The sequence below is a fragment of the Suricata suricatta genome, chromosome 15 (assembly GCF_006229205.1).
Source record: "Suricata suricatta isolate VVHF042 chromosome 15, meerkat_22Aug2017_6uvM2_HiC, whole genome shotgun sequence".
NCBI lineage: Eukaryota > Metazoa > Chordata > Mammalia > Carnivora > Herpestidae > Suricata > Suricata suricatta.
The window spans coordinates 46,153,522-46,178,150 of record NC_043714.1 but is presented as its reverse complement, the minus strand read 5'-3'; the positions used below and the strand labels follow the sequence as shown (position 1 = coordinate 46,178,150).

General features: G+C 37.3%; 1 protein-coding gene across 1 annotated transcript in view; it reads right to left on the bottom strand.

Annotated features, from left to right (window-relative positions):
• DCAF13 (DDB1 and CUL4 associated factor 13) overlaps positions 1-24,617 on the bottom strand; it is a 30,202-nt gene extending 5,585 nt beyond the window's left edge. The window contains exons 1-8 of the mRNA XM_029923510.1: positions 24,450-24,617; positions 21,783-21,982; positions 21,105-21,212; positions 16,339-16,428; positions 14,450-14,605; positions 9,827-9,904; positions 7,686-7,768; positions 3,616-3,780 (exon numbers count right to left, since the gene is read on the bottom strand). Coding sequence (XP_029779370.1) covers positions 3,616-3,780; positions 7,686-7,768; positions 9,827-9,904; positions 14,450-14,605; positions 16,339-16,428; positions 21,105-21,212; positions 21,783-21,982; positions 24,450-24,519 — 950 coding nt within the window. The 5' untranslated portion in view covers positions 24,520-24,617. The remainder of the gene's footprint in view (positions 1-3,615; positions 3,781-7,685; positions 7,769-9,826; positions 9,905-14,449; positions 14,606-16,338; positions 16,429-21,104; positions 21,213-21,782; positions 21,983-24,449) is intronic.
• Positions 24,618-24,629: the final 12 nt, after the last annotated feature.

Below are 24,629 nucleotides of genomic sequence, written 5' to 3'. Positions count from 1 at the left end.
TGACCTGAGCTGAAGTCAGATGCTTAACCAACTGAGCCACCCAGGCATCCCTCTCTTGGTCTTTCTTGTTCTTTCCCATTCTTTGTGTCTGCTTATTCATCATGTTAGAAAAGTATTGTCCTACTTCCTTTGGAGGTTTTGATGCAGAGAATATAATGGAAGGCCACATTCCCTTGATTACTGGTATCTTCCAAGGAGGTAAGAATGGAAACTATCGGCCCTGCCTTGGGCCTCACTAAATAATCCCAGCAAACCATACAGTTTGCAGAATATCAAGTTGTTAAAGTCAACAGCCATATGGAAACCAACACCAGGAGTTCTACAATGGAGAGGATGGAATGAAGATCAAAATCATCAGAACAATCTAGTCAATATGCTTTTGATTCAAGCACTTTTTTTTTAATTTGAGAGAGAGAAAGAGAGAGAGAGGGAGTGCACACTAACAGCGGAGAGGGGCAGAGGCAGGGAGAGAGAGAGAATCCCAAGTAGGCTCCACACTCAGTGCAGAGCCTGACACAGGGCTCCACGACCCTGGGGGATCATGACCTAAGCCAAAATCAAGTCTCACACTCAACTGACTGAGCCACCCAGGCACCTCCAAGCACCTTTTTAATCAGATACACAATGATGATGACAACAATATGCTGGTAACCAATGATACCAAAAGGGTTAGGAATCCGCATGGATCCCACAAATTACAGGGTAGAAAAATGTGACTATCGCAAGTAAAAACACCAAGCAGGCTGGCTATCACTGAAAAAGGCGTGGATGAGTTGCTGCACTCTCAGGCGGCACTCCCTGAAAGATGTTTTGTGTCTGAAACGGGGCTAGGACTAAGGCGGAGCGGCTGCCGCACAGATTCGGGGCTGGCGCCCTCACACCCGACAGCCAGGACCTCCTTGAATTCTGCACGGAGGCACCTCGTTCAGATGCACCCCAGTGCTGACCCTGCTGAACCAGAACAACAATGAATAGGGAGACGGATACAACATGCCTCTGAAAACAAACATCATTCTTTCAAAAGACTCAAAAAGCTTCAGCGCTGTAGAAGCTAAGCTAGTTATCAGTGCAAGTAGTGACCAAAATTCTCATCACTGCACTAAAACGGTGAGATCTCTCCAGACTGTTGTAATGACAGTATCTCTAGATATTTTTTTAAGTGAAGGAAGGGTCCCTCAGCAACTCTCTGCTACCATCAACCTTTATGAGGCTGAGTAAGCCACTTTACCAGGTCCATTTGGCTGTCCTCTGGCACAGATCATCAGCTCCCACCCTCATTACACACGTTCTCTGTTCTTTCCTCTCCCAGATTCCACTCACTCCTCTCCTTTCCTACCTCCAGTCACTCTGTTAGCTTTCATCAAGTCCATCTTCTCCCCACTGAGCTTTAATTCCACCAAGCAAGAGTAGGACACTCAATCAAGTATATGTATAGATGCCTATGTATGCATGTTGTATATATATATTTATATAGTATTTTAGAGAGAACGTTCACTTAGGTTATTTTATTAAATTGTAATATGCCAATATTATCACTGTATCAAAATGCAGTCATATATTTACATGTGAGCCACACCACTATAATACTTTATCTTTTTTTTTAAGTTTGAGAGAGAGCATGCACATATGTGTGAGCAAGGGAGGAGAGAGAGGGAGAGAGAGACATACATACAGACAGACAGACTGACTCCCAAGCATGCTCTGTGCTATCAGTGCACAGCCTGATGTGGGGCTTGCTCCAATGAACCACAGGAACATGACCTGAGCCAACATCAAGAGCTGGACACTGACTGAGCTACCCAGGTACATCTTAATTACCATTTAAAACAAAAAAATTTTTAAGTAATCTCTCATGAGGCTCAAACTCATAACCCTGAGATCAAGAGTTGCATGCTCTACGAACTGAGTCAGCGAGGCTCCCTAATGATCACTATTTTTACGGGAAAATTTCCTCCAACTTAATTGGTTTTGCTTTGCATATGTGTCCACAACACACAGAAAGCATCACTAAGGAATAAGACTGCATGAAAGTGCTTTGTAAACCACAGCACAGTATACAAGGGTCTATTTTTTTTTTCTAACATTTATTCATTTTTTGAGACACAGAGAGACAGAACGTGAGCAGGGGAGGGACAGAGAGAGAGGGAGACACAGAGTCTGAAGCAGGCTCGAAGCCCTGAGCTGTCAGCACAGAGCCTGATGTGGGGCTGGATATCACCCGTGAGATCATGACCTGAGCTGAAGTCAGTCGCTTAACCAACAGAGCGACCCAGGTGCCCCACAAGGGGCTATTATCTTACACAGGAATTAGGTTTTAAAGTCAGCCTAAGAAGCAAAAAAAACAAGCACAGTCAAAAACACCTTAAAATTCCATAATTTTTTGTAAAGTAACTCAATACAGATATATATAACATAGTATAGATATATAAACACATATGATATTCAGTTAACATGTAGTAAAAGTCCAAGCTATACAAACTTAACACGTATCATAACACTAGAATTACACCCAATGTGCTTACAGAACAAGAAACAAAACGAGCACAGACAGCTGAGTACTCTTACCTCCCACCTCTTGATCGCTCCAGGACATACACCTACTAAATGGAATGGAGGAGGAATAATGGTCCTGACAATCTACACTGCTTGTTTTCTCTTTTTCATAAGAGCCGAGTTTGAATAATAACAAATGTAGTGGCGCCTGGGTGGCTCAGTCAGTTAAGTGTACAACTCTTGATTTTGGCTCAGGTCATGATCTCACAATTCATGAGATGGAGCCCTGTCTCAGGGTCTGTGCTGACAGCACAGAGCGTGCCTGGGATTCTCTTTCTCCTTCTCTCTCTGCCCCAACTACCCACCCACCCCGGTACATGTGCTCTTTCTCACTCTCTCCCAAAATACATAAACATTAAAACAACAACAACAACAACAAATGTAAAGTACTATTGTTACTAATTGCTATTAAACTAGAGAAGGAAAATTTTAAGTTCTTAACAAATTAAATTTTTTTACAAGTTTACTATAATTGAGAGCAGTGAAAATACTACACGATATTATGATGATGAAAATATGTCATTACACATTTATTCAAACCAACACAGAGTGAACCCTAACGGTAAACTACGGACTAGGGTGATTAAGATGTGTCAGTGCAGGTTCACCCTTAGTAACAAACACACTCGGCTGGTGAATGATGCTAATAATGGGGGTGGGCGGCTAGGCATGTGTGGGTGCAGAGAATACATAATGAACTCCTGTACCTTCTTCAAGTTTTGCTGTAATCTTAAAGTGCTCTAAAAAAAGTAAGTCTTAAAAAAAGTACACTATAAAATACTTAAAAACAATTCTGAAATAAAGACTTCTGCCTTAAGGCAAATATTAAGATTTCATATCAGAAAATTATATCAAGGTAATATCCTAGTTTATGAACGAAACGGCCCAGCTGGCTGATGTTTTCCTCATAGATGATGCAGCAGAAGCTGGTATCCCAAGTCACAACACCTGGGTTGAATTCTACCATAAACACATAACCAAATAACCTTTTAAAAGAGATAAATGATGATCCAGACAAGAAAAAATCAAACAAGAACAAATGGCTTATTGGTAGTCACATACCTGCTTCTACTCTTGTCCAAAGGAAAGATTCGAATGGATTTGTCAAAACTAGCAGACACAAACTCCTTCCCAGTGGGGGAATAGTCCACATCGAGCACCGCAGATACATGATCCATATGGACCATTACAGGAGTGTCCAGCGCACGCATATCGAAAGTATATAAACTGAAAAAGAATTTTAAATTATTTCATACGAGTTTCTGTAAAGAAGCCTATGTGCTACTAAGAGATGCTAACAAAATTAAGACCATGAATCTAAATAATGCACATCTAAATATACAGCCTCTTTCCATGGCAGCTAAGGGATAAGGAAAAACATTACCAGTTTTTATTATTCCTTAAGATTATACTTACATACTTTCATCTTCATAAACATAAACCTCATCGTAGAAAATGTGAAACTTTCAAAGAAGTACAGAGTACTAAATGTACTTTTAATTCCACCACCCAGAGAACATCAGTTAGTGCAATGTAATCACTTCAAATCTTTTCACCCTACTAATATTTAAATATATACTTTTAACAAAATTGATAATACTGTTTAAAGCTCTGTATTCTCATATTTCGTGTAGCATATTGTAAGTATTAATGGCTGCATATTTAAATGAGTTAAAATAACAATTATTTGAAAATTTATTTAAAAACATTTACTCAATTTGTTAATAAAAAATTTCCAACTTTTAATTTTAAATAATACTTAAATGAAATTCCAGTATTTGAATTTTTGAAATTTAATCTTTTATTGAATGGAATAGACTGAATTCAATCTGGACAAATTCCTACAAGTAAATTACTAAGTCCAAAAGCATGAGCACTTTTAAGATTTTGAAGTTGACAAAATCATTTCCAACAAATTCCACTCTTATCAGTGATATGTAAGAGCGATCACGGCTTTTCAAAGGGTGTACTAAAATTAGAAAACCATATTTCATGCACAGCTGGTTAAAAAAAGGACTTCATGATTTTAAAGATTTAAACATTCTTAATAGCTAAAAGAATGCTTAAAATGAGCCAACATGCACAATGGACAACAGTAACACAACATTACTATCATCAATTTCCTAACATCAAAAAACTTTAAGATGCTAAGATTACTGAGCAGAAGTATGAGGAGAAACAGGGTATCTACATCATTTCAAAGTATCTCCCCAAAGATAACTGTTAATTACAAAAGGAAAAACGTAGTAACTTTACAATGCATGAAGTTGGCAGATACCACCTTAACTAAGTGATCAAGATTAATACCACCAGTAGTAAGAGTGACATCATGTACCCCTGAAGTGATGAACCAAGGACACATCAGTTTTGTGGAATTCTTGCAAAAAATGTAAAATCTCAATCTAAATAATGAGAAAACATCAAGTAAGCCCAAATTAAGGACAGTCTACAAGTTAATTGACAAGTAAATCCTTTTCAAAAGTACTAAGGCCATGAAAGATCAGGGGGGACTGAGCAAAGGCGACACAACAATTAACTGCAACATGGGATCCTGTTTTGGATCCTAGAATCGACCAAGAACATTAATGGGAAGACTACTGACAGAATAAAGTCTGTAGTTTCATTAATAGTATTGTACCAATATTAATTTCTTGATTTTGCTAATTGCACTATGCTTACATAAGATGTTAATATTAGAGGAAGTTGGCTAACAGATACCATTTTTACAACTTTTCAATAAGCCTAATATTATATTGAAATGTTTAAAAAATTGATGTAACACTTCAAAAAGAATATTTTTTTAACATCATTATTGCAAAAACTCACTCATGCTACTGATAAAATATCTCAAGTAACACAAAATTCTCAAGAGACAGTCATTGTTCTTTTTTAAGTCTCCCAACATGCTGCCGAAGGGGCTCAGCTGGTTAAATGTACGACTCTTGATTTCAGCTCAGGTCATGATCTCAGACTAGCTCCGCATTGGGCTCTGAGCTGTCAGCCTCGGAGCCTACTTAGGATTCTCTCTCCTCCTCTCTCTCTGCCCCTCCCCCCACCTCAAAATAAATAAATAAACTTTAAAAATCCCAACATACCACAAGATTGTTGGCCAAGGTCATACTGATCTTTGAGGTTAAATGTCTGAGTTGACAACGGCTTTATTTATTTTCCTTGTCTAGAGCAGTGGTTCTCAACCAGGTTTGCTTTATTTTAGTATATTCTGCTTTTTTAGTAGATTATGTTTTAATCTCTACCCAAGAAAAAGGTTAAGAACTTATTCAAAATCTAAGGAAATCAATCCATTTGGATAGACAATGTTTACATAAAATTTCAAGTTATAGGATTCTTTAGGGATCATGTATTTCAACCCTATTATCTAACAGATGATGAGACTATGGCACAGAGTTGGTTTACATGACTAGTCCAAATTTTTACAGTAGTTACTGGTTCGGTCTAGACTTAAACTTGGGTTTCAAATTCAGGATGATTAGACTATGTAGCAGGCAATAAAAGAAAGAAAATATAAAAAATATAGAATACTGTGGCAAGATCACTTTCAAGCAAGAGCAATTATAGCAGTCTACTAGTCACCCCTTTATAAGAGATGTGCTCTTTGTTTCAGATACCAAATGAAATTCTTTCCAAGGCCAGAACAGAGAAATTCCAGGGGTCTGTAAAAAGGTATCTTGCCAAAACAGCTAATTAGAACAAACTTCAGAAACTTTAATAAGGCTGGTGAGCAAAACATTGTATTATTTCTTTTAACTGGAATAAGGCCATTTAATTCCCAAACGTTGATAAAGGTAAAGGAGCTTCAATCAATTTCGTTTGATATTCCTTGCTAGTGAGAATCCAACTCAGTTTGAGTACAGAAAGTCATAGTAGATGTTTTTAGTTGGTACCACTAAAACATCACGTAATAAATCCTATTTCTGAGCTAATTTATGTCTTCATAAATAATAATAGGGGAAAGAACAAGGAACTTAAATACAGAAGATCTAAAGTTCAATCCAGTGAGAAATTTCCAACTTCTCAAAAAAACATGTATTAAGAATCTACCACATTACACTACAACACATGCATTGGATTAAAAAAAAAAAGATAAGACATTCTTTCCTCCCTAGGAATTAAACTCCTAGCTTTAACATCCTCATCTCTAAAAATGAGGATAACATACATGTCCTACTTACCTTACAGGGATACTGGAAAGGTAAAATAAGACAGCCAATGTGAAATGTCTCGACAAGTTTTAAGGCAATACATAAGGGATCATAAAATTCCATCAAGTCAAAAATGTAAGGCTAAGTCACTTTTATGTGGAGTCATAGAATAATATATCTGTAAATGTTAGGGTAAAAGTTGAAACTATGTTTTTCCTTTTGTCTTGCTAAAGTAACAGTGATGCTGATAACATGACTACATGAGCATCAGCTATGTGAAGAGCTACAAATTTTGCAGGCAAGTACTTTTTTAATGTTTACTTTGAAAGAGAGAGAAACAGGGAGGGAGAGCTGGGGAGGGGCTGAGAAAGAAAAAGGAGAGAGACAGAGAGAAAATCCGAAGCAGACTCTATGATGTCAGATGAGAGCCTGACATGGGGCTGGATCCCACAAACCATGATCTGAGCCAAAATCAAAAGTCAAATGCTTAAACCGACTGAGCCACTCAGGTACCTCAGTAAGCAAATATTTTTAGTTTCTATTCAAACATGTATGGTTCATCATTATTTGCATGGTATAAAGCAGAGAGCAGCCAATTTTTTCTATAAAGGTGCACATTATAAATATTTTCAACTTTGTGAGCCATAGTTACACAACCACTCAACTATGGCATCACAGCACGACAGGAGTATAGCTATATTCCAATAAAACTATTTACGAAAATAGGCAGCAGACAGGATTTGGTCCATAGATCATAGTTTTCTGTCCCTGGTCTATATCATTTTGAAAACTGAAATTTTTTTCTACGAAGTTCTTCAATTTGGGAAATATATATATTCTTTAGCAAAACAAATGATAGTCTTCTACCTTATATATGAAGGACTACTACCTAGGAAAACATATTTCATTAGTAAGATTTATACAGTTGAGCCATTTCTGATAGATATAAGTTTTAAAAAGAAGAAAACTTACTTGTAATCCTCATTAGCTGCAGTAAAAATGAAAGCTTCCATAGGATTCCAACAAATTGTGTTCGTTCTCATATCTAAGATGACCTGAGAAAGGAAGAGTACACTAATCCATTACCATGAAACCAATTCCCTCTCAAATGGATAAATCTCCCATTTCCTTCCCTTTCCTTCTTTTTCACTGACTTAAGCAAATATTTAGCAAACACCTATTATGTGCACAGTACGCAGCACCGTGCAATAGGAAAAGAAATCAATCAATAATTGTTTCCTGAGTACAAAGGCAGAGTAGTAGGTACTAAAAAATATAAAACTACTTAATAAATGGTCCTTCAGCCTCAAATAACTTATAGTTTAGTCAGGAAAATGAGATATACATAGAAAACTTAAAATATTAACAACGAAACAGTAAATGATCAAGTATCAAATGGGAGGCAAAACTAATGATGACTTTAGGATTAAAGAGAAGAACGGCTTCAAAAGACAAGCATGATCTGAGCTGACCTGGGAAGGACCAGGACATCAGTTTCTCAACAAGAACACTCCGAGCATTCTGAGTGGGATGTCGTTTGTCGTTAACTGTCCACTGGAGGCATGTAGCCTCTCAGGCACCTGCCCAGTAGATGCCAGTCTCTAAAATGCTTCTCCCACATTTCTAAAAATACTCCCCTGGTTGGGAACTAATATATTTAGGAGAGAAAAAAAACAGAAGTAACAATGATAGTCTAGTATATAGAACAAAGAAATAACAGAAAATAGCATCTCTGCATCATCAAGGTGACCTGCCTGTGACAATCCCTATCTAAATGTTCTCTTACTGACTGAAACAAATAAATAGAATGCTAATCGGGACCAGATATGGAAGGCCTTGAAAGCCAGGCTATAACTCTTTTCTTCAACCTAAAGTAATGGAACACCATTAAAAACAGAGAATGGAAGAACAGAGGGGCCAGAAACTACTACTTATTACACTAGATTTCATCTTAGCGTTCTGCCAAATGTTTAAAATACCATGTTTTATTCTCACCAATGTGCTGGAAAGTAGTTATTAATATCATCATTGTATAGGTCTAACATCAAAGTTCATGTGAGATCCATCCAGTAGATTATCATGAATGAGTGAAATGATTAAAGTGGTAACTTTGGAAAGATGATCATTTTTATGTAGTTCAAACCTTAATAAATGTACTCTACCTTCTAATATTCTGGAATTTACTACATGTTGTGAAAATGGTTTAGGAAAAACAAAAACATGAGAAGCACTTCTTTCACACATGAATTACCACACGGCCTTGTGGCACATGAATGGTGTAGGCCCTTCTGCACTCCCAGAGTTGAAGCACCTGAGATCAACTTTATACCCGTTTACTTATAATGGCACTCTTCTCTTTTCTGACAGTACATTTCTCTCTCTTGAGAGTCAGCTTAAGGTTGCATTAGCTTTGACATCTAAGTCCTGGAATGACTGCTGGGAAATCTGTCACCTTGGACAAGATACTACTTATCTAAGCAAAACAGAACGTGATTAAACAAATAAAACTGGTTATGTGAATCAGTTGCAAAATGTTCTGGAACAGAATACTGTTACACAGTGTATGACAATCATGGTGTGTGAAGTAATGGGATGCAACACTTACAAACTCTGACCTCAGTGGGGCGCCTGAGTGGCTCAGTGGGTTAAGGGTTCGACTTCAGCTCAGGTCGTATCCCATGTTCATGAGTTCGAGCCCCACATCGGACTCTATGCTGATAGCTCAGAGCCTAGAACCTGCTTCGGATTCTGTGTCTCCTTTTCTCTCTGCCCCTCCCCCACTCACACTCTGTCTCTCTCAAAAATGAATTAAACGTTTAAAAAAATTCTTTTGGTAAAAAGAACTTTGAACTTCAGTAAGTATGAATTAGACACCTAAAACTTCCTGGCATTATGGAAGATAGGAAGATGACTTCAATACAGTACCTAGTGAAAATGTAAGGTTCTCTAAGAAGAAACAGGTGGCTGAGAGAATGCCATTATGATCACTTTGGCTTCTAAGAACATATGAAAAAATTTTAAGAAAAAAACATTCATTCCATATTCTTTGTTATTCACTCCACAGAAAAAATGCATTAACAACTGTATAAAGCAGAAAACAAACTGAAACTCACCTTTTTCAGGGGAGTAGCTTGCCTCATGTCATATAGTACTATATTCCTGTCAGAAGCACAACTTCCCAAGAGAAATGTCTAAAAAATAAGTACAACAATTTCCAGTTAAAAGCCAAACTTGGCAGCAAACCATGTCCATTCAATAAATTATCCTTAATGTTTACGTTTAAGATACAAATTTATAACATTAAAGTCCATTTAAGAGAGTACCATGAATCACTCAATCTCAGCAACCTAATAAGTCAATTATTTTATTTTATTTTATTTTATTTTAATTTTAGAGAAAGAGACAGAGTGTGAGTGAAGGGAAGGGAGAGAGAGAGAGGGAGACATAGAATCCGAAGCAGGCTCCAGGCTCTGAGCTATTGGCATAGAGCCCAACACGGGACTCAAACTCAGGAATCATGAGATCATGACTTGAGCTGAAGTTGGTTGCTTAAATCACTTGAGCCACCCAGGCACCCCTAAGTCAAGTATTTTCACTGCTAAATGCCCACTGTGTATTTACAAGCTAGTGATGGAGTATACAGATAATTCTGTACTCTTTTTACAACTGAACAAATTTTATATATCCATTCTTCAACTTAGACCTACTTCCTATTTATCAGTATTCTCAAATAACACTTCAGTTAATATTTTCATAAATTCAGTTCTTTTTATAAGGTTAAAATTTCAGTAGTAGATTTCTGAGTCAGAAAGTAACTGGGGCACCTGCGTGGCTCAGTTGTTTAGTGTCTAACTTTGGTTTAGGTCATGATCTCATGATTTGTGAGTTCAAGCCCTATGTGGGCTCTGTGCTGACAGCTCAGAGCCTGGAACTTCGGATTCTGTCTCTTCCTTTCCCTGCTCATCCCCCACTCACACTGTCTCTCTCTCTCTCTCTCTCTCTATCTAATAAATCTCAACAAAAAATTAAAAAAAAACCAGTATGAAAGGGGTGCCCAGGTGGCTCAGTTTGCTAAGCATCTGACTCTTGATCATGGCTCAGGTCATGATATCAAGGTTTGTGAGTTTGAGCCTTGTGTCAGGCTCCACACTGACAGTGCAGAGGCGGCTTTGGTTTCTCTCCCTCCCCGTCTGTCTGCCCCTCCCCCACTCGCTTGGTTTTCTCTCTCTCTCAAAAAATAAATAAATATGGGGTGACTCAGTTGGTTAAGTATCCTACTTCAACTCAGGGCATGATCTCATGGTTTGGAGTTCGAGCCCCACACTGGGTTCTCTACTGTCACTGCAGAGCCTGCTTTGGATTCTCTGTCCCTCCTCTGTCTCTGTCCCTCTGCAGCCCATTCTTGCTTGCTCTCTATCTCAAAAATAAAATAAAATATAAATAAATAAATACACCTGAAATTTTTTTAAACAAAAATATGGACAATTTTATGGCTTTTGATGTTTAGGACTAATTTTTAAAAATTTTTTTCTTTTTGAACATTTATTTATTTTGAGACAGAGAGAGAGAGACAAAGCATCAGCTGGGGGTGGGCAGAGAGAGAGAGGAGACACTGTCTGAAGCAGGCTCCTGGCTCTGAGCTGTCAGCACAGAGCCCAATGTGGAGCTTGAACACACCAACAGTGAGATCATGACCTGAATGAAGTTGGATGCTAAACCAACTGAGCCACCCAGGCACCCCAATGTTGAGGACTAATTCTTTTCCAAAGAGCTGTATCAATATACATTACAGGGTGGGAATATGTAAATTTTACTCCAAATGGGAAGCATTACGTAGTGGCATTTAAAAGTTCATTTTAGGGGCGCCTGGGTGTCTCAGTGGGTTAAGCATCCAGCTTCGGCTGAGGTCATGATCTCACGGTTCATGGGTTCGAGCCCCGCATCAGGCTCTGTGCTGATGGCTAGATCAGAGCCTGGAGCCTGCTTCGGATTCTGTATCTTCCTCTCTCTCTGACCCTTCCCTGCTCGCACTATCCCTCTCTGTCTCTCACAAATAAATAAAAAACATTAAAAAAAATTTTAAGTTCATTTTAAAGGAACTTTTTAAAATGGCAATATTTCCTAATTATACAAACCAGTGTAAACTGGTAAATGTATAAATGGTTTTTAGTAAACATTTCCTCATGTTCATTAACTCTGTATAAACTAGGCCTATTATCTGTCCAACTGTTTCAAAAGGTTTCAGACATTTATTTATAAGTCAGTTACAGTAGTATTCAAGGTGCTGATATGACTAACCCTGGGCATTATGTAAAATCGAGCCCCTACCTACCAGCAGGGTCTGAGTCCCTCCCACCAGGCCTCCTCACTCATGGTTCCTCATACAACTCTTGGCTTCTGCCTATCGCTTCCCACTATAAGTGTAGGAGAAACAAGAAGTTTTTTTTTTTTTTTAACTAGATAGTTGCATAACCAGCTAACTGATCAAATAAAACATTATAAAGCTATTGCTACAACCATGAACTCAGTCCTTTCCAAAACCTTCCTTTTAAAATCACTTCCTCAAAGACTTTTCCCTAGTTAGTGACTCCTTTCAACCAACCTTTTTCGGTTTCTCATTATGTCACCTCTAGGTCTGACTGGGTTCCATTTCTAAAAGTCTATAAGACCTTAATCTGAGCATAGCAAAAAATTCTATCTAGACTGAAAATTGACTTTCACACTATAAAATGTGGAAACACTCAGCATAAAATTTTTGGCTTTATCAAAATTCTAGGCTTCAATATTTTAACAGGAAGTTAATTATTAATGATTAGAGGAGATAAATATACACCATTTGTTTATAGCAACATGCCCTTCCCATTAAGTTTAGTATAGAATGAGACACGCATACTATTTGTTTTTACAACTAAGTCAGTTCATAAAGATAATTTAAAAAAATCCACACAGCTGAGCAAATATAGTTGTTATATAGGCAAGTTTGAAAAACATGATCACTAGGTCATCACTAAAAACTGATTATGATTTTGGAATTAACCATCAGCTCTTCTGACACATATGTTCACCGAAATACAGCAGCGAGATACGGTTCATCCCCCAGAGAGGTAGAAATCAGTAACCCTGTTCTGTTTACGTTTTTTAATAGTAATAACATTACCTTAAATTTGGGTAGCATCTTTAAAAAATATTCACATTTTATCATGTTTTACCTCATGACAAACCTATAACATACACTAGAAGATATAATTAATCTCATTTTAAAAATAAAGAAAGAAATATAGAGGAGTGTGACTTATAGAAGGTCAATGCCAAGATACACCACCACCAAATATGGTTCCAGTTTAGCTCCACACCAAGTAGGACACAAAATGTTCCTACAAATGGCCTGTGTCTGTAGCTGCCTGCTTCTGCCTAGTGTCACCTTCGCCTGGCTCCGCAAAGCTGGCCTGCACTTCAGGCCATATGTCACTTCTACAACCAAAAGGCGATGGAGTGAAAAAGATATAGTGCTGATAAATACTCTGCACTAGGGATCAGCAAACTTCTTCTGTAAAGGACCAGAGAGTAAATATTTTAGACTTCATGGGTCATTCTGCTGTCATAGCAGAAAGGCAGCTACAAGCAATATGTAAACAAAAGGGCATGGTTGTGTTCTAATAAAACTTGATTTATAAAATCAGGCAGTGGACTCATAAAACAGTTTGCCAACCCCTGCTCTACACCTGTAGCCTCTCGCGGAAGCGTGACGGAAGGGATGTGCTCAGGGCAGGAAGGGTGTCCTCTGACCTGTCTGACTTCTCAGCAGCACCATAAGGCCAAACTCTCATCAGACTACAGCACCTCACGTTCCAGTACTTCATACAAACAATTTTATACCCTGCTACTTTGACTTAACCTTTTTTCCCTTTTACCAGTCAGGGTGTCTGAGAGTATAAAACTTACATATCAGGATATTTATTTTCTTATACCATCTAACATACCATCTAAGTGATAATCTCCTGCTAACTTCTAAGATTAGCTATACATGAAGCAATTTCCTTTTCTTTCTGTGGGAAAAGGCATCTTTACTGAGTCTTTTGGACAATAAGTTCACCTATTATGTATTCAGAAATAGCTCATGGAAAGAACTGAAGTCCAAGAACTAGATTAGCCTTTAGGGCAGCCTCCTTTCCTAAAATCAGACCTGAATGACCAATAAGTAGTGGTTAATCTCCAACTCTTCCCTGAGACCTGGAAGGGCTTGGGAATCACCATATTAGACTAGCAGAAATTAGGATAGTAGTAATCATTATTATAAATCATCAGTGCCCTCATCACTTATAAATAACTAGAGAAAACAATGCTCAATGCCTCCTCTGACCTTGGAGAGAAATAAGAAATGAACATTTCCCCAAAGGTACAATGAGGTAATCTGTGGAACGTGAGTTTTGAAGTCATGAGTTAAACTGAAGTTTCACAAGAACTTGCCTGAATTCTACCCTTCCGAGCACACGCACACACCCTCCTCTAATGGTATGTAACACTGGTATAATGGTGTGTAAAGTGGATAAACACATCGAGATCTCACCAAAGGTATCAGAACTGGATATAATCTGGAGAACTAACCAAATGCCAGAAGCCCATTAAGATAAAAAAAAAAAAATTCTTATAACACACACTCAAAAGTCTCCTAAAAAGAGCTGAAATTATTAAATAAGGAAACAGTAAGCAGAACATATTTCAAAAAGAAGCATTACCTCGATTGGGTTAAATTTAACACTACTTATGCTGTCGAGGCCCCAGGTCATTGAACATACTGGACTTGTTCTTTGTTCATCCCAAATGTCCACTTGCTGCCCACATGTGGCAAAAACAGCTTCTTTCCAGTGATGATCAATCCCCGTATACACTGTCTTTAAAAGCAAAGATTTTATAAATGAATCTTTCTATCATTAACATTTCAAATCTACATAATATTTTAAACATAATTATCCATACTCTCATTTTTTAAAGAAAAACTCCCCATTTGGAGCACCTGGGTGGCTCAGGTGGTTAACCATGCGACTTCGACTCAGGTCAAGATCTCACAGTTCGTGAGTTCACACCCCACATCTGGCTCTATGCTGACAGCTCAGAGTCTGGAGCCTGCTTCAGATTTGGTATCTCCCTCTCTCTCCCCCACCCCCGCTCACAGTCTGTCTGTCTGTCTCTCCCTCTCTCTCTATCTCAAAAATAATAAACAGTAGAAAAAAAAATTTTTTTAAGAAGAAAGAAAAAAGTCCCTATTTACTAAGAAAGTTCTTTGAAGCCTTTCTTTACAGGAGAAAACAGTACCATAAAAAGTGATGATTCTTATCACACATTCTGGGGAAAAGATTAACAGGGGATGTATTAACCAAGTTTAAATACTTATCACTGACATAATCCTTGAATCATCATTGGGTATTTGAAGGATCAAGGATCTCAGAACCAATTAATGAAATGTGAAGGTAAGGTCTACAACACTTAGTTCCAAATTTAACACATGAAGTACTGATTCCCGGTAAGAGAAACAGAAACCAATGACTGAATTAAAATTTAGGGGGACGAATAAAGCTGGCAAAGGTGGATGCTAATATTATTGAAATCAATAAAATCTCATAAATTTGATATCCACTTAAAAGATCTACTCAGGGTCAGATTAAAATTTGTCTTTACACTACGTGGTAAAAAATGTCTGCAAAGCAAATTAAAGGGAAATATTTAGCCATTACATTAGGCTTTTAAGAACTCTTAGAGGCATCTGCAGGCTTCCAATTATTTTCTATTCATGAAGGCAAATCTAACAAACTTTTCCACAGTAAAAATTAATCCCCACTACCACAAATATAGAGGAAAAGACGAAATATACAAAAATATTTGGAATTCCTAGAGAAAAGACATTTTACAAGAGTGAAACCAATTTTGTTTTAGGAACTACTAATTTTCCAATTATTTCCATCGTGTATACTCTATGTGCCTTTGGCAACAATTTCTTGAAATCTGAAAAGCAGAACTTGGATATACACCAACATAATACTGAAATGATAACTTGATTTTTAAAATGCATATATTTAGAGATTAAATCTAACTTTAGAAGTTTGCTTAACATCAACACATAAACATTATAAAACATAGGTAGGCCATATGATCTGAATTAAGCTATAACAAAACCGTATCATCTGATTTGCAGAATAACAAATTGCTTCTAGACAGTATGAAATGTCAATGAGATTTATACAAGAAGCATATTATAAAACCTCTTCATTGCCTAAGTGGTTCTTTCAAGTAAGATATTCTGAGCTTTGTGTAAGATCTATGATAATATATATCAGAGAGAAGCTGAAGCATTACTTTTTGTATAGATTTTCTCCTATGGACTTGCCACAGGAAATATTTCATTGCATCCTCTAGCTAAAGACAGAAACTGAACCCAATACAATGAACACCAAAGGACCATTCAAATTCTTCAGCTGCAAAGGACCTTAACTGCATTACATATTGCCTAAAATACGTCAATTATTGCAGCCTACAATCTCCTGTACATTTTTTTAATTAAAATTCTGAAATAATTTTAGCAAAAGAGAAGAATTTTAACAAGCAAATACAGATCAATTTATTTTTGTACCTTTCCTAATATTGTATGCAACGGTTCCTCTTCCTCTCCATAACCTGGTCCGTCCATTTTCCACTGCTTCACAGTTTTGTCATCACCAACCTAGAAATATTTATTATTAAGATGATAATGGACAACTGTTATAAACTGTAAACATGCTAACATATACATCAAATTATAAACATCTCCAGCTTAAAAAATAAATATGCCATATACTTCCAATATTGTATTTACTGATACATTTATATCCCATTGTGTTATAGTAAAGATTTGTGACAAATATATAGAGTACATAAAATTAAAAATAAAACTGTGAGTAGAGTAAAAGGGAAGTATGAACAAAGGTCATAAATATGGCAAAAAAATTGCACACGGTAAAACCCATGGCATTTCAAATTAGGAAGAAAAATTGATTATGATAAAATGGCATTATGATATCACATTACTCATTAAAAAGTCTGAACCAATCTGATGCCTGAGGTAAACATAAAATTCCAGGAGTGCTTGGGTGGTTCAGTTGGTTAAGTTTTTGATTCATGGTTTCAATTCAGGTCATGATCTTATGATTCATGAGTTCAACCCTTTATCAGGTTCTGTGCTGACAGCAACTTGGGATTCTCTCTCCCTCTCTCTCTGCCCCTCCAGCGCTGGCCTACTCTCTCTCTCAAAAAACAAACATTAAAAAAAGAAGTTTTACAAAGCCTCAAAGGAATAAAAATAAAATTCCACATAATTTTAAATGTAAAAAATTAAATACAGAATATAAAAGTACTAAAGAGAAGTCATTCTTCAATCTTGGCATCAGTAAAGCACTTCTGTGCATGACGTAAGACTCCAAAACCCATCAACTCCATGGTTTTCAAACCATGAAATGCAGACCTCTGAAGGACCTTGAGAATTTTTCAGGGGTCCACGAGGTCAAAACTATTCTCATAATGTTGTAAAGACATCATTTGCCTTTTCACGGAACTGACAGTTACACAGACGGTGAAAAAGCCATAGTGAGTAGGACTGCTGGTGGCTTAGCCCAGTCACGGCAAGGCAACAACGGTAACTCAGAGTTGGGTATATGGTAGATATACTCAAGATATTAGGTAAAAACTAAGCTGCAAAACAAAATACACAATATAACTTAGTCTGGGATTTAAAATATAAAATAATCCTCTGTGGGGTGCAAATAATTATATACATACACCAAGCCACTAGTTTTACCTAAAAGCAGAAATACAAGGTACATTAACTTTCTAGTTTTTTACATTTATATTATCTACAACCTACATCTACTTTTTAAATAAAAATATTCACAATAATACATATTTATCTATGATAGGAGTATACATTTAGTTCTTTCTTTACAACATATTCAAAAGGAAAACCCTTCCTGCAAAACAATTCATAGTGCCCATGGTATCAGAATAGAAAAGTGATTAGGAGGGGCGCCTGGGTGGCTCAGTTGTTAAGCGTCCGGCTTCAGCTCAGGTCATGATCTCATGGTTCATGGGTTCGAGCCCTGCATCCGGCTCTGTGCTGACAGCTAGCTTGGAGCCTGGAGCCCGCTTCAGATTCTGTGTCTCCCTCTCTCCCTGACCCTCCTCTGCTCACGTTGTCTCTCTCTCAAAAATAAATAAAGAACATTAAAAAAAGATTTTTTAAAAAAGGGATTAGGAGAGAAATTTGGTACTAACGTCAGACAGGAATTTCTTTTGTTGAGGATGCTAACCATATCCTTAACATCCTTATAATAGAAAAATGTATTTAATAAGGCTGTATCTTATTTAACAACCTGAATCTGAGCTACTGGCATCATACCAAAACCTCAATTCTGGAAAGCCAATTCTACTGGGAGCTAGTAAGATGTAATTTAGGCACCAAGGTCTTGGCTAATCTGACTTGACCCAGTGGAATTTTAGTATTTATGGAAGACAGGATAAAGTATTATTAAGAATTCCCACCCTGAAAACTATTTATTTCAACCAAGCTTCTGATCACTAGTGTCCCGCAAGCTCAAGACTGAACTTCCTTGTAATGGACTAAAGCTACTCTATACAGTCTATTCAGTACAAGTCTTAGCAGATCCTCAATCCCGAGAAAGGTTTATCAACATTTTGTAGAAATGAGGAGCCAAACAATATGTGCCTGGCCAGACTATCTTATCTCAAGCTGAGTAAGCTAAAGAAAGGCCTATTGGTGCTAAAAATTGGAATATAGGAGATATTATCAGATTTGGGTAGAAAAGATTTACCTTTTGCAACAATGTATATTAAACATTTTTTGAACACTAAGTGCTGAAATTCTGCCAACAAGTAGTTTTCATGGGGCTCATCTCTAAGCAAACATTTCTTTAAGATATCTGAAGAAAGGGAGTAAATAATGAATATGAAACATTTCTCAGCCTTTATTAATTTTAGGCATTTAAAAAAAAAGAAAGAAAAAAACCAGCCAGTAAATCCTCTGTGTGGGATATTAAACTTATCATCAATATACCCAGAAGAATAACCAACTGGAAGTGTAGCTATAGTCAGTCTACTCCAACTTCCCACTGAATTCCTTTTAAAACTTATAGTATACAGGGTCATGAAGCTTGTGTAAACCCCCTTTAGTGAAAAGCACTTGAATATCCTGCGAAGTAGCTTATTTTGCTTTTTGGTGTATTAAGTATATGTGTAGTAAGTTTCTCCCTACACCAAAACCAAAACTTTTAACATTAACACCTATTCCTAATGCTTCTAGACAGAACAATAAAAAGTCTATTTCTTTCACACAACACTCTTCCAAATATTTAAAGTTTCCCGGAAGTCATCTCTTCCCTTCAGTACTCCTTTCCAATCTGGCACTGGCACCCAGCATCTACTCAAGATTTACAGGTTGGTTAGTGTGTATGTATACACCAAGTATTTTACACACACACACACACACACACACACACACACACACACACATGCATATATATAAAAACATCTGAAAGCATAAACACCAAATTGCCAACAGTGTTAGAACACTGGATTTTACAGGACCTTTAACTTTCTATTTATAGAAATTTCTATTTATAGAAATCGATTTATAGGTACACCTTTCTAAAACATTTGTCTTCATCCTCAACATCCTTTGTAGTAGTTCACACAACCAATGAAGGACCCTTTCCTCCTGGGACATTAAACTTGTTTACAGGCTCTTCTAGCTTTCTGGATACTCCCAGAGTTTTCCCACTTCCTAGAGGCAGGCTTTCCCCAAGGTGGTTTCCCTGACATTTCTATATGTCTATATTTTCCTTGCTGCTTTCCCCTGATAATGTCATTCTATGGCCTCAATCATTATTCCTGTGTTGATGAGACCAAGTTTAGTTGACTTCCCTTCTGAACTCCAGATCTGTATCTTTAAGGATCTGATAGACCTCTTCACTCAAATACCCCATTGTAGTCCAGTTCATCATACCATATCCTTCCCATTCCCACTCTCCTCTAAAGTTTTTGACACTTTTTAAAAAAATTTTTTAAACGTTTATTTATTTTTGAGAGAGACAGAGACAGAGCACAAGCTGGGGAAGGGCAGAGAGAGAGGGAGACACAGAATCTGAAGCAGGCTCCAGGCTCTACGCTGTCAGCACAGAGTCCAACATGGGGCTCAAACTCACAAACTGTGAAATCAGTCCTGAGCTGAAGTTGGCTCATTAACCAAATGAGCCACCCAGGAACCCCAGTTTCTGACACTCTTGACATCCCCATTTCTGGAAGAGCAATCTTCCTAAGTGACCCTCAGTTGTCAAGTCTGTCAAACTTCCAAAATGTTTCTAAACCTAACAACTACTTTTCATGGTTTTCTCTCCCCAACAGATTCATCATTGCTTACTCAAATTATTAAAACAGCCTCTACACTGATGACTTACTGCTGTCAAATTAATTATCTCAAAACACAGCTTAGATTCTGTCATTCCTGTTATAAAACTTTCAATGAACTTGAGCAGATACTTGTACACCGATATTTCTAGCATCATTATTCAAAAAAGCCAAAAGGCAGAGAAAACCCAAATGCCCACCGATGGACGAATGGAAAAACAAGATGTGGCATATATGTGCAACAGAATATTATCCAATCTTAAAAAGGAAAGAAATTACGATACCTGCTACAACATGAATGAAAACATTATGCTAAGTGAAATAAGTCAGACACAAAAGAACAACTATTCTATAACTCCACTTATGTGAGGTAACATACATAGAGATACATAGAGATAGAAAGTATGACAGTGGTTACCAAAGGCTAGAGGCAGAGGGGAATAAGAGTTATTGTTTAATAAGTACAGAGTTCCAGTTTGAGAAGAAGAAAAAGTGGTGATGGTTGCTTAATAATGTGAATGTACTTAATGCCACTGAAATGTACGCTTAAAAATGATAGAATGTTATTTGTCGTTATGTGTATCTTACCACACACACTACCCTTCAATAATTTACTATCTGACAAAATACAAATTACTTATTCCCAATACTGAAAATCTTCCAGAGTAAACCAAACTACTTCTCTAACATCACCTTACATTAATCCCACTGCTCAGTCTTCTATAGAATATTCGCTGAATAACATGTTAAGTAATCATTTACTGAAAAATCAAAAAGTTTGGAGGAGGCTGGAATACATATAAAGAAAAGAAGACTTTTCAAAGTTTTAAAGTTTTTTTGGGTTGTGAAACTCCAAAAGGCCCATGGAATAAATGAGCTCAGAAAACATTAGATCAGTCTTATACATGTTGAAAAGAGTTAATGACTTAATTACATTATACTTACAGTAAAGAAAGAAGTCCCACAAAAGCGAGTACATATTCCTCGTACAAAACCCTCATGTGCTTGTATCGTACGGATACATTTTCGTTTAGTCAAGTTCCAAATTCTAACCTATAATGAAGCATACCAGGAAATTTCAGTGAACTATAAACATAAAATGTTCAGGCACAGGCATACTACATTCCAAGAAAAATAAATTCAACACTGAAAAAACTATGACTCACTCAACCAGACTGCTAAAAACAAAATCCTCTAGTTTAAAATACTGCAGTGCATATGGAGAAGTATATCAACAAGCAGAAAATTCAATCTGTTAAAGTACGCTGTTGATTCTAATTTAAAGTGTTTCAAAGCTTTCTTTTCTTGCCAGAGTGGAAATAAGTGTTGAATCATTAATAACATCCTCTGTGAGAAAAAAAAACCCTCACATATACGTCTACTACCGTAAACATGCTTTATTATTTACTGTCTCACTGTGTGTTCAGCAGCTATATTTCTAATTTCTGAGGTTTAGGGGAGAAACCACTGTAGTAATTCAAACACAATTCATTCTTGAGAATAGAACACAGGACATAAAACATGAAATCAAACCAATTAAAATCCACTGTAACACAAAATTGAAGAACACTGGTAACATAACTACTTTTAATTTAAAACATCAATGTGTGGAATGACACTTGCCTCTCCATCACAAGCCCCGGAAAGGACCGTGGCCAGGCTCTTTGGGTGCTTTGCCAAGCAATTGACTCCATCTCGGTGACCATCCAGGGAAGCAAGGAATGGTTTTGCAAATACCCGTTCCAATTTGGTAGCATTTAAAGCTCTTACGTATTCTCGTGGAACCTCAAAAGGATGTAAGGTAGGATCATAGTTTCTTGGAACTGAAATAAAAAGGACTCCTCTTAATAAAATAATTCACAAAAAAAAACCCAAAAAACAATAAAAATAAAATAATTCACTTTAATATTTCCTCTGGTCTTCATTCTATCTGCTATTCAATAAGTCTTTGGTAGGAACACTGTTCTATACGTACACTGTGACAATACAGAAAAATTGAGGACATTTCACTATAAAACTACAGAATCATGGAATGCACACATCTTGCGCAATAATTAGAACCTACGCACAGCCTCGGCTTTTCCTTTTACATGTCAACACACTCTTTAACTGCATTGGAAAGCTTTCATGGACAGGGATTCCGCTACATTCTTCATTTTACTGCTTATGCGCTGCACAGTGCCTGCTACAAAACAAATGCATGATAAATGTTTGCCCAACTCCTCTAAGCTCCTTTTGAGGCAGGAAACACTATTAATCTCCAGTGCTGATCACTGTACTGACAGGCACACACTGTTGTGATTATGCTCATAGTTACTATTTATTGAGCACTTCCCACATTTGTTTACTTTCTTAAAAAACACAGTTTACCATGTGCAAGGCACGGTTCTAAGTGCTGTTTATTAACTCATTTAATATCCACAGCACCTATGGGTTAAGTACTATTGCTATTCCTCATTTTATAATGGGGAAATTGAGGCACAGAGAAGTAACTATGAAATGATGAAGCCAAGATTTAAACCAAAGCAGGCTGATTCCAGAATCGGTGTTCTTCACTATTATGCTGTGCTGCCAAACAGGTTGTCTCACTTAATAATTGTGCTTAGGTACTAATTCTAAGCCCACATGTCTAAAAAAAAAACCTTAATGTTTAAAAGTAAATGTATCTTTCACCCCACAACTTCACCTTGCTGTCTTTTTTTTTCTGACTCCCTGTTCATGGCACTATATCTAACAGTCAAAATTTACAAGGAAATAAACTAAACAAGAATGAAAGAATTTTTAAAAGGTAACAAATGACTTCCTTGATTTGTGCTTCGCAAAGCTCCAATACTTCTATTTTTCCATTTTGCTAATTAAAACTTCCATCAGAAGCTTTAAAGAAATAGGAAGATACTACAGAAAGCAAGACCATTAATAACATCAGATGACTAAAAATCTCCTAATATGGAGGGTCTATGACCAGCCAGTCACTCATTCCTTGATTTATAAACTTATAAAACAACCACTATGTGCCAGGTGCTGTCTAGACACAGTGGGTATAGAAACAAACAGGATTCTTCCCTTCTATGCAAACTCAGTCGGTTGGAAAAGACTGATAACCAAAATAATCATGAGACAAGGTGATACACACTCTGATGTCAGCAGGAAAATATGTGATAAAAGCACACAAGAAGGGTGCTTTAAATGGGATGGAGGGGCTACCACAGGAGATAAATATGGAAAGACTGTTGTTCAGAGGAAGGAGCTAGACTGAGTACAGGTGTGTGCCCCAGGAAGCCTGAAAGAGAAATGTCTGAAATGCACTGAGTCAGATCTGCAAGGGCAAATGTAAGCTACTTGCAAAAGTAGTGACTAGTGAAACTAGAAAGGAAGATGGAACCAGAGGTTCAAGGAATAGGGATGATGTCAAGCCCAGGTGACATAACCTAATCTGCATTTTAGAAATATTACTATCTTGATACTTAACCCATAAACATCTTGTGAGAAGAGACCACATATTTACCTCTCAGGATTATCCATATATACATAATTCATATAGATGTTGGATCAGCTTTATTCATATATATGCTGGATAATCTCTACTGCTCAACCAAAATAACGAAGTATGGTCCCAGCCTCATCTTCCATGGCTTATCCCCCTTATTCAAACTCTGATGACACGGCCCTTCTTTATGTTACCTTTATTCCTGTCTGAAGGCCTTTGCACCTGATATTCTCTTCACACATGGCTGCTCCTTGGTCCTTTAGATACTATCCGCTATAATTCAGAATGTTAATGGGGAACAGACCAGTAAATAAGACCAATAAAGAAGCCTTATTAATTTCATTTCAGCCATTCACCCATCAAACTTCTCCACAAGAATTAAGAAAACTTGATAGCTTTAAGGTTCACCTTTCTCTCTCTCCACATTTTGAAGAGCGTAATTTTGACGACAGAAATTTAAAGAAGCCTAACTATCAAATCCTTGAATCTACGAGTTTGGCTTTCAAGTTCCACTTCTTAACAAATGGAGTCTGAAAAATCGGAGACCAGCCGCTGGAAGGGGGAAGGCGGAAGTATTCCAGATATAACCACTTTTCCACCTACCACTAGAAAAAGGTCTTCAAAAAGGGCCTTGGAGAGGAGTTATCTGCGACCCAGTCCCGCAACGGCCTTATCTGCACTAAGTTTGCCTTGGCAAAAGGGAACAGGAAAAGAATGAAACTGGAGCGTCCGTCTTCCCCCATCTTAACTTGGAGGAAGCCGTGTCCAGACTGAAGGCTAGTGGACTCCCTAACTTGTCTCACCTATTTGTAAGTCCAGCTTGGTTTCGCGGACATAGTTGTCCGGGTTCCGGCTCAGCATTTTCACCTTCATTTCGGCTGCTAGGTGTCTCCGAGCCTTTCTTCCAAGTTTGGGTTACCTCCACCTCCTCCGGCACATGCTACTTCCGCTTCTTCTAGACTACTTCCTGTCACGTGACTTCC